Source organism: Symphalangus syndactylus, chromosome 14 (genome assembly GCF_028878055.3).
Source record: "Symphalangus syndactylus isolate Jambi chromosome 14, NHGRI_mSymSyn1-v2.1_pri, whole genome shotgun sequence".
NCBI lineage: Eukaryota > Metazoa > Chordata > Mammalia > Primates > Hylobatidae > Symphalangus > Symphalangus syndactylus.
In genome coordinates, this window is record NC_072436.2 from 40,382,191 (window position 1) to 40,392,704 (window position 10,514).

Here is a 10,514-nt window from a genome sequence, read left to right on the forward strand (position 1 = left end):
ACAGGTCCAGGCCAGTGATTTATACCAAAATTGCAGAAATCTAAAGCCACTAACTCTTTTTCACTTGTATAGTCATGATGTCCAGACTGTACATTCCTGAAGGAGGCATTTTATATTCCTTCTTTTACTACTGACTTGTGTCGGCTCATCGTGGCTAAAGCTCTTCTGAGTTCTGTCATCCTACACATGAGGAAGCAACAAATTCAGGCTGGAGAAACCTTCAAGAATGAGGTAGAATTTAAGCTGCTCCCTTAAGGGTGGGCCTGTTTAGATGGGTGGAGGAGAGGGAGAAAATATTCCAGGGTGGAGAAATAGTTTCTACATTATATACTCATTGGGTTTCCATTATGTGCCAAGCATTATGCAAGGTGCTGAGAGACAAACTTATATGTCCCTAACCTTAAGGTCATCCCAGGGGCCACAGACTCCAAGTTAAGGTACTACAGTGCAGAGAGGTGCGTACAGAACATTGCCAGATCAGATAGCTGGGGGTGTCTCAACTCAGTAAAAGCTTCTTGGAGGAGGTAACATCTTAGCAGGGTATTAAAAGATGAGAGATTTATCTAGGCAGAGAGGATGGATGGAGGACCCAAAAGCAGAGGGAGCAACACAAGACTGTGTCTGGGCCCATGGACAAAGACAGTGTGAACAGGGTCTGAAACACAGCCTAGCATCCGGAGCTCATGTTCTTGGCAGCCCTGAGAGGCCTGGGGTAGGAGCTGTGCTGCCTGTTGCCTGAGGACTTCAGCTAAATCTGGGCTGGAGCTGCGAAGTCCATAGAGGCAGCCCTGTCTGTCCTGGCCACCTCCTTGCCAGTGCCTCAGTGGACTCTCAACCACCAAGCTGGTCCAACAGGCGAGGTGCAGGTGGAATACCTGGGGCTCAGATATGGGCTCCTCCTCTGGCTTCTGCTCCCATTCCCCAGGGTTTGGGTGGGGACACTGGAGTTCATTCCTGGCACATAGGACCAGAGGATCTCAACCTTGCAGAACCAGATGACTCAACAAATGTTGTATTATTAGCTTTTAAATAGAATATTTGGGTAAATGAAGGATAGTTGTTCATTGTGAGAAAGAAAATAAAAAATGTTGGAGAAAATTGCAATAATATAACAAATGCATTTGTTTCTCTTTCTCTGCATATTAGTTATCTATTGCTGCATAACAAGTTAGACCAAAACTGAGCAACTTAAAACAACAAACATTGATTATCTCACAGAGTCTCTGCTTCTAGGTTCACTCATGTGGCTGTGGGCAGGAGACTTCATTTTTTACCACATAAGTCTCTTTATAGGCCTGCTCATAGCATGGCAGCTAGCTTCCCCCAGAGCGAGTGAGCCAAGATAGATTGGGGGCGGTGGGTGGCAGAGAGAGAGGGCTCAAGTAGAAGCTGCAGTGTGTTTTATAACCTAATCTTGGAAGTGGCATGCCATCATTTCTGCCATATTCTATTGGTCACAAAGACAACTCTGGTACTTTGTGGGAGGGGACACACACAGACTGTGAACACGAGGAGACAGGGATCATTTTAGCAGCTGTATTAGTTTCCTAGAGCTGCCATAACCAATTATCCTTGGTGGCTTAAAACAGCCGAAATTTATTCTTTCTTTGTTCAGGAGGCTAGAAGTCTGAGATTAAGGTTTCAGCAGAGCCGCGATCCCTCTAAAGGCTCTAGGGAAGAATTCTTCTTTGCCTCTTCCAAGCTTCTGATGGTTGCCACAATCCTTGGTGTTTCTTGGCTTGTGGCCACAAAACTCCGATCTCTGCCTTCATCTTTACATAGTCTTCTTCCCCGCATCTCCTGTGTCTCTGTGTCCTCTCCTTTTCATACAAGGACACCAGTCATATTGAATTTATGTCTACCTTCATCCCGCATGACCTCATCTTAACTAACTGCATCTGCAGAGACCTTATCTCCAAATAAACTCACAGACTGAGATTCCAAGAAGGATGTGAATTTGAGGGGGACACAAGTCAACCAGGACAGCAGCCTTCTTAGAGACTGGATCCCATGCCTTGGAATCCCAGGGGCTGTGATCCTTCTAGGAAAGAATTACCAGATGATTTTTGTTCTTTAAGTTCCTTACCCAGAGATTCCAGCCACATGAACTCATCACAGCCTCCTCCTCAATGGCTTTGCTGAGATCTGTTTCCTGATCTCTACTACAACCAACCAGAGCAGCAGAGCTCAACTCAATTTGAATTTAACTCTGGGGAAGTGGAGGCTGAGGACAATCAGAGATGATATCTACTCTACTTACCTCAAGATTAATTTCTTTTCTTATTATTATACAAACAATTGATCTTCATTGTAGAAAAATTAGGAAATACAGATAAATTAAAAGAATTAAAAGAAAAATCACCTATACTGCCACCACCCTGACATTGCTACAATTGAAGTAAACTCTTCCAGACTTTTTTCTATGAAGAAATATATAAATAGGCATTTTTTAATTAAAATAAATTGCAATATATGCCACTTTGTAAGTTGCTCTTCTCAATATGTCATGAGCACTTTTTCATGGGAATAGAGACCAGCATCTGGGATTTTGATTGTATCTTGGGTTTTTAAAACAGGATCGGCATGCCTTACTTATCTTTTATCTTCTGAGCTCGAGCCATTTCCTCTGACATCACCACCTCCTCATGCCCACAGCAAGAGGATGAGGGTAGAGATAGAAAAGGTAGCATATGACAGTGGCAGGATTAAAGGGAAGGGGGTGGGGCTGGGCCAAGGGCCATGGATCCCTAACTCTATGACCACCTCCCTCTCCTGCACAATGGTGAGTGACAGGACTTCATGTGGAAAGCTACTGACCCTATAAGGCTCAAGTGGGGACAGGTTGGCCTGCGGGGCTCAGGGTAACACTGATCAGTTACAATTAAGCAGGAATGATTCCCACCAGTCCCCCTCCCCACCCCCATAGAAATCTTTTCATGTTATTCCCAGTTTACCCCACATGGTTTTTACAAGGTTCCACAGCAGTAGCACCATCCAGTGGGGGAGGACCGTGGACTGAGCTCCAAATCTCAGAATTTACCCAAACTGGGAACCAGAAGAGAAAGTGGCCAGGTGCCCAGTAAGTCAGACATGGGGGTCCTGAGAGCAGAGAGAGTGATTGTTCGCCATGGGTCTCCTCCACTCACCCCTCACCCGAGCTGGCTCTGCCCAGGGAGTTCTGGGGGGCACGTTGCCCTAGTCACACTGCTGGAAGTAGAAGTCTGTGATGGGGGCATTCCAGCTGGCATTCTCGGGAAGCTGGGTGAGTCTGACAGGCTGATCGGCTTCAGGCACCGTGCACAGGAACCAACCCGGGTAGGCAGCCGACTCGAAGCTGGAGGTGAGCCCCATATCCCGCCGGTAGAAGGTGAAGCTCTTGGATTCCTTGGCACCAAGATAGAGCTCCATGATGTTCACTGGCTGCTGGCAGAGGAGGGCAGGGCAGGTGAGGGCAGAAGCAGGGGCAGAGGGAGGGCCGGGCAGGGTCCTTAGGGAGGAGGCAAAACTGCCATCGACAGTATCCTGCTAGGGTGTCCCACAGCACCAGGGCTGTGGGCCGCCCAGCTTCAGTGGGCTCAGCATCTGTGGTTCAGTCCCCAGTGAGGATGCCCCAAGTCTCACCTCTAGTGTTAGAGTCGGCTTCTGCCCCGCCCCACATGACAGGCACTGGCTTCCACCCTGGACGCCCAGGATGACGGGGGACAGGCTGGCATCCAGCCACCGATTGGGGACCACGCTGATCTCTTCACCTGTGGGAAGGAGGCCAGATGCAGGGCCCTGGATGCCTTTCCCTCCTTCTCCCCCTGTCCTGGGATCTAGGGCACTGGACTGCTGTGAGACGGCCTGCCCCCAGGCTGGGCAGAAGGGAGGCTTCTCAGCAGCTGTCATGACATAGCCTCTCCTGTCCACTGGCCCAGAGTGGACATCAAGGCATGGAAGCACACTATACCACCTCCACCCCACCCTCTAGTTCAGGGTCAAATCTTCAAGCCTCTACACCCCAAAATAGATTCAACCCCCTCCTTTAATGCCCCTTGGGTCTCAGGTCTTTTTCTGAACCCTGCCTTGATAAGACCCCCTTTGGAGTTGTTTGGACAACTTTCTACAACCTATGAGGTTGCTGAGAGCAAAAGAGGGTCTCATTCCTCTCTGTACATCCCCTCACCACCCACATACATCAGACACATACATGCACAGATGCATGCCTGCACACATAATACATATAAACACACATGCTCATACATACATACCTGCACTCACACATACATGGTTACACACAGATACATGCATGCACACATATGCTCACACATACATGCCTGCATGCACACTTACATACACCAGTAAGCACACACATACACATATGGCCTAGCTGAAGGATCTACCTGGCATCTGTGCTCAGCAAGGGTGCCCCAGGTGGGCAGGTGTGAACTATTTTAGAGACGGACCTGTTGCAGTGCCTGGGGCAGAGTGAGCAAGCAGGAGGTCCAACAATGCCACCTGTTCTCTGGGTCCCTCCACTCTAAGTGACTGAGGATCTTCAGAGAGCAGAGGGGACCCAGGGTGAAGAGGCAGAAACCCACTCCCATATGGGAAAAAAGGTATAGAGAATCTAGGTTAGTTCTCTCCTTGGTACTGGCTCCCACGGAATGCAATGTTTGACCAAAATCTACATGTAAGGGAATGACAAGACACACCTCTTGGAAAACATTCCCACTTCTGCATAGAAGCTTCAGGTGGCCCCAGAGCCTGTCTTCATTTTGCTAAGAGGTGTGGTATTTTATTTGCCTTTGCTTAGAGCCTGGTTTGTGCTGCCCTAATGCCTGGGCTCTGTAGTCCTATGCTAATCTGTATGACTATTCTAAGCCCTCTTCAGGCCCCCTCCCCTCAAGTGTATAGAGACCAAGGAAAGTGGGTCATGTTTCGTCACCAACCTTTAATGACCTTCCCTGCATGCAGCCCTCCAGCTAGAAGCTGGTTATTATGCAGATAAAGCACCTTCAATGCCGAGTCCTTCATTCTGAAACATCAAGAAGGGGTGAGGACTACATTAGGGGGAGGGTGGACACTCCAACACGCCCTGGGTCCAGAGAACCCCCTGATCTCAGGCATTTTGTCGCTCTTTCTTCCTACTGTGCCAGAAGTAACAGCACAGCCTTCTCTCCCAGCCCTGCTGGGCTCATGCCCTACCAGGAGGATGACCCCACAGCCTCCCACTGGAGTCTGTGGTTTGCTCCTTCAATCTATTCAACCTTTTCTACCCCAACCCATCTCCTGTTGGAAGAGAAGCTGCATGGTGAGTCAGAGCCCTAGGTTCTTGCCCCAGCTCTGCCCCCAATGCTACTGAGTCGCAGCAGACGACTCTCTCGCCCACTCTGGGCCTGAGCCTCCCTATTGCTACACTAAGATGATGGGTTGGATAACATCCAGGCCTCTTCCAGATTAAAGCCTGATTCTTCAATTCTTCAAGATACATGTATTTCTATTTGGTCATATATTCCTTACTAAGTGAGGAGTTTCTTTAAATTTAAATTTCTTTTATTTTACTTTTCAAAGTTGTTTCTCATCTTTGAACTCAGTTGATTTCCTGGCATCCTATGAGGTGGAAGATGTATCCTAAAGTGGGTTTCTCCAAAAGTTATATGGGGGAAAAGGATGCAGTATAAAAATTGGGTCGATGCGTGGCTAAATACGATTCAACAAGTTGCCTTACTTCAGAAAGCCTCAGAGTCACTCATATGCTGAGCTGGGCTGTGGTTCTCTAATGAGAGGATGTAGAGAGCAGAATTCCCTGCATTTACTTGATCCGAGAGCTCCACTGTGTAAAGCAACTCCTCGATGCCTCTATGGGACTCCTCTAATTGAGTCCCATAGAACACATTGTGGGAAGTGCTTTATTAGACTGAAAGGAGACCACTCTCATCCTCTATTGCAAAGCCCAGAGCACGGCAGAGTGTCTGGCTTGGTACATGCCAGTGGGTGGACAGACTGACTGATGGTCATGGTTTTTGTTTTATTATTATCCCCAAAGAGTAGCAGGGAGGTAGGGGCACAGAGTGGGTGAGCTTACATCCATTCACTGTGCTGGGGGGCAATGGCGGAGTTCTGAGCTGGGATCCTGGCTCCCGTACCCACCTTGGATAGACTTGGCTGCAGCTCTAGACTGGGTGGTTCGCTTGTCCCCCTCAGCATCAGGGAACCCTTGTGAGATGGCCTGCCCCAGTCCTGCCCCTATTTGAAAAAGGCTGGGAAAACTCTAAGAGCAGTGAGGTGCTGGTCACAATTTCCCAGCTGCAATGGCAGCCTCTCCCTTCCTCCCTCCTGCTCAGAGCTGGACAACGGGTCTATCCAGAACTCACTTCCCCCGGAGGGAACCACCAGACCAGGGCCTCATACACTCACCGGAAGCACAGCGCCCCACTCAGGACCATCTTGAGCTCTACAGGGTGTAGACTCTCCTATTTTGGAATAAACAACAGAAAATCATGGAGAGAGAGGCTGAGTTGGCTGGGGTCTGGGGAGCAAGCAGCCGCACCCAGACCCCCAGCATGTGACCAGCCTCCACAGAGCAGATTCTGGGTCTGGGGTTCAGTGGAGAGCTCCGGTCCAGTGCCCTAGAACATACCTCAGAATGTTCCTTTCTCCTGGCGGGAGCTGTGGAGTCTGCCTGTTCCTCTAAGGATGCCTCAGCCTTTTAAGTAACGCCTAGGGAGGGGCCTTGAAACTGCCAGGACCTGAGGAGGAGCAGGATTCCCAGCATGATTTCACATCACCCTAAGTCGCCAGAAACACTTGCTGCTCATTATCTGTCGTGGGGAGGGAAGCTTCTGGAGATAGTTTCCTTCCAGCAATATTGAAGAACTTCCTTGAAGCTTTCCAGCTCTTTGTGAGCACTCGGCTGTTGCATCTCAGGGGCTTTCAGACCCTAAGAGTCAGTGCCCATGGCAGCTCAAGGGAAGCACAACTTTCTTTCCTCCTTGCCTCCCTCCCTTTCTTCCTTCTCTCCATCTTTCATTCACTCACTCCCTCCCTTTTCCCTTCCTTTCTTCCCTTCCTCTTTCCTTCCTTTCCTTCTTTCCCTCCCTGTTTCCTCCCTTCCTCCCCTATTCCCTTTCTTCCTTACCTTTTTCACTCCTTCCTACACGCCTTCCGTTCTCCCTCCTTCCTTCCTCTGTCTTTCCTGCCTGCCATTGCCAGGCTTACGGGAGATGTTGGAGGTGGGACTCTCCTGCTTAGGGAATGTTCAGCCTACATGTTCATTGTAGAAAAACCTGAAAATCTGGATCAGCCACAAGGAAAAATGTGAATACTTGTCTTTTCTGAGTGCATCATCAGAAAACCAATGACAACACTTTTTCCTCCACACACATACACATGTAACTATAGACAGCTTTCATACAACAGATTCACAAAACCTATACTTTTTCCAACATCATTTTTTCATGTAGCAAAATAGCAAAGTATCTTTCCATATGAAATATGAATAATGACATGCTTGAATAGCTGTATAGTATTTAATTGTATCACTGTAACATTATTTATTGAAACCTATCCACTGTTGTCTTTTATGTATTTTTCTCTCTTTTTTGCTATTGAAAACCATGTTGTGATCAACATCTTTGTATTAACGTCTTTGCTCATGTATCTGATTATTTCCTTAGAAAGTAAAATCTAGCTCATGCCATCTATAATTCTGTAAGTGATCTTTCTTGAATACCTAATTGATAAGATAATATGTAATTGTGAAACAGTTAATGTAGTTTAAATGCACTCTCTCCATGCACTCTCTGTGATGGATCTGAAATAAAGGTAAGGGTCAGTGCACAAAAACCAATTTAGTTATATCTTGAATAACACAGATAACTGTTTATTAATAATTTATTGTTAAAGCATATTTTTTAATTTTTTTAAATTTTTTTTCTTTTATTATTATTATTATTATACTTTAAGTTTTAGGATACATGTGCACAACATGCAGGTTTGTTATGTATGTATACATGTTAAAGCATACATTTTAAAGAAATGGTATTCAGACATATGAGCCAAGAGGTCCTACAAGTGTTCAAGAATAAATAAAATATCAAGTTGTTCAAAAGACAGAAAATAATCTATGATTTTCATAATGCCACTAATATGATAGACACTTTTCAGAAAGATAAAATTGATGTAGAAACTGCCTTGTACAAAATTATTAAATTACAAATTGACCAAATAGAAATGACAGTTGAAATAAGATGAAATGAGACAAGCCTGGCCAACATGGCAAAACCCCATCTAATACAAAAATTAGCCGGGGTGGTGGCGCACATTTGTAATCCAAGCTATTCAGGAGGCTGAGGTGTGAGAATTGCTTGAACTTGGGAGGCGGAGGTTGCAGTGAGCCAAGATTGAGCCACTGTACTCCAGCCTGGATGACAGACAGAGCAAGACTCTGCCTCAATAAATAAATAAATAACAAATAAAATGAAACGATGACTGTGTATACTGTCAATACCATATGAAAACATTATCAAACAGGCCTCACCAACAATAAGTTCTCTCTGGACCTATCCTTTTGCTTGACTCACTAATTAGGTCTCAGACTCTGTGAAATTAGCCGTGAACTAAGAGAACATTGATAAATTACACATTATTCCTGTCTGATAGAAAAGATAACTCCAAAGGGTGCAGTCTTATTGCCTCACCAGTCATAAAGCTGTCTTTAAAAATGTAACTTAGCCAACCTATTTCAGCCTTTATTTCTTGACTGATGGTATAAGCCTCCATTCCCTGAATTATCTTTTGATAATCAGCTTTATAATCTTGCTGATTCCCTCACTTATGAAAAATAGTAAATCTTTGACACATGCTCACTATATGTTTGTATGAAAGTCAAGTTTTGAACTTCTGAAAAATAAACTTTGGCACTACCTAAAGACAATGCTGCCAATTCACAAACCATGTGTGGCTGTTTTAAAATATGTCCATAAATTCTTGGAAACTTGATCTTTAAGAAGGTGATATGATTTGGCTCTGTTGCCACACAAATTTTATCTTGAATTATAGCTCCTATAATTCCCACGTGTCATGGAAGGAACCCAGTGGGAGGTAATTGAATCATGGGGGCAGGTCTTTCTTGTCTCATGATAGTGAATAAGTCTCACAAGATCTGATGGTTTTATACAGGGGAATTTCCCCGCACAAGCTCTCTTGCCTGCCACCATGTAAGACATGCCTTTGCTCTTCCTTCATCATCTTCCACCATGATTGTGAGGCCTCCCCAGCCATGTAGAACTCTAAGTCAATTCAATCTCTTTCCTTTATAAGTTACACAGTCTTGGTTATGTTGTTATTAGCAGCATGAGAACAGACTGATATAGTAAATTGACACTGGGAGTGGGGCGCTATGTTACATGATGAACATGGCAGCATCACAAAAGGCATTACAATTTCTTCCTAGCTCTTAGATCACTCACCTGGACAAAGCCAGCCACTACGTGATAAGGACACTCAAGCAGCCCTATGGAGAGGCCCACGTGGTGAGAAACTATTTTTTCCTGCCAACAGTCTGTGAATGCACAATCTTAGAAGCAGATCTTCTAGCCCCAGTCAAGCCTTCAGATGACTGCAACCCTGGCTGACATCTTTCCTGTAACCTAATGAGACACCCTGAGCCAAACCCTCCAGCCAAGCCAGTTTTCTCGTTCCTGACTCTCAGCCTTTGTTAAATAATTTTTTCCTGTTTTAAGCTGCTAACTTTGCTGATACTTTGTTACACAACAATTGGTAACTAATACACCTTGACATCACTACTGGCACTTCGGCACTTTAACACTTTGCCTGTTACCCAGCAATTTGGAACTGGGTAAAAGGCAGAGGCTGGAATAGTCTGGAGGGCTCAGAAGAAGATAGGAGGATGTGGGAAAGTCTGGAATTTCCTAGAGACTCACTGAATGGCTTTGACCAAAATGCTGATAGTGATATGGACAATAAGGTCCAGGCTGAGGTGTTCTCAGATGGAGATGAGGAACTTGTTGGGAACTGAAGCAAAGGTGACCCTTGTTATGCTTTAGCAAAGAGACTGGCAGCATTTTGCCCCTGACCTAGAGACCTGTGGAATTTTGAACTTGAAAGAGATGATTTAGGGCATCTGGCAGAAGAAATTTCTAAGCAGCAAAGGATTCAAGAGGTGATTTGGGTGCCGATAACATTCAGTTTTATGTGTTCACAAATATATGGTTTGGAATTGGAACTGATGTTTAAAAGGGAAGCAGAGCATAAAAGTTTGGAAAATGTGCAGCATGAAGATGAGATAGAAAAGAAAAACCCATTTTCTGAAGAGAAATTCAAGCTGGCTGCAGAAATTTGCATAAGGAAAGAGGAGCCAAATGTTTTTCACCAAGAAAATGGGGAAAGTGTCTCCAGGGCGTATCAGAGGTCTTCACAGAGCCCCTCACATCACAGACCTGGAGGTCCAGGAGGAAAAAATGGTTTCATGGGCCAGACCCAGGGCCTTGCGGCTTTGTGTAGTCTCAGGA

General features: G+C 45.7%; 1 protein-coding gene across 2 annotated transcripts; it reads right to left on the reverse strand.

The window, feature by feature from the left end:
* Positions 1–1,124: 1,124 nt before the first annotated feature.
* IL36RN (interleukin 36 receptor antagonist) lies at positions 1,125–7,226 on the reverse strand. Of its 2 annotated transcripts, none has more exons than XM_055243389.1 (5): positions 7,121–7,226; positions 6,400–6,455; positions 4,932–5,017; positions 3,622–3,749; positions 1,125–3,420 (listed from the first exon to the last, which is right to left on the reverse strand). In XM_055243389.1, the coding sequence occupies exons 2-5, from the start codon at positions 6,426–6,428 to the stop codon at positions 3,196–3,198; spliced, it is 468 nt and encodes a 155-aa protein (XP_055099364.1). In that variant the 5' UTR covers positions 6,429–6,455; positions 7,121–7,226; the 3' UTR covers positions 1,125–3,195. The 2 variants fall into 2 exon arrangements, with proteins under 2 accessions (XP_055099364.1, XP_055099363.1); XM_055243388.1 differs by lacking the exon at positions 7,121–7,226 and adding an exon at positions 6,623–6,666.
* Positions 7,227–10,514: the final 3,288 nt, after the last annotated feature.

Excerpts from the sequence above, each read along its gene's own strand:
- IL36RN (XM_055243389.1), bottom strand. The coding sequence starts at position 6,428 with ATGGTCCTGAGTGGGGCGCTGTGCTTCCG. Across the intron at positions 5,018-6,399 it reads AGTGGGGCGCTGTGCTTCCG|AATGAAGGACTCGGCATTGA; the intron begins GTGAGTGTATGA and ends TTGATGTTTCAG. Across the intron at positions 3,750-4,931 it reads TGCAGGGAAGGTCATTAAAG|GTGAAGAGATCAGCGTGGTC; the intron begins GTTGGTGACGAA and ends TCCTTCCCACAG.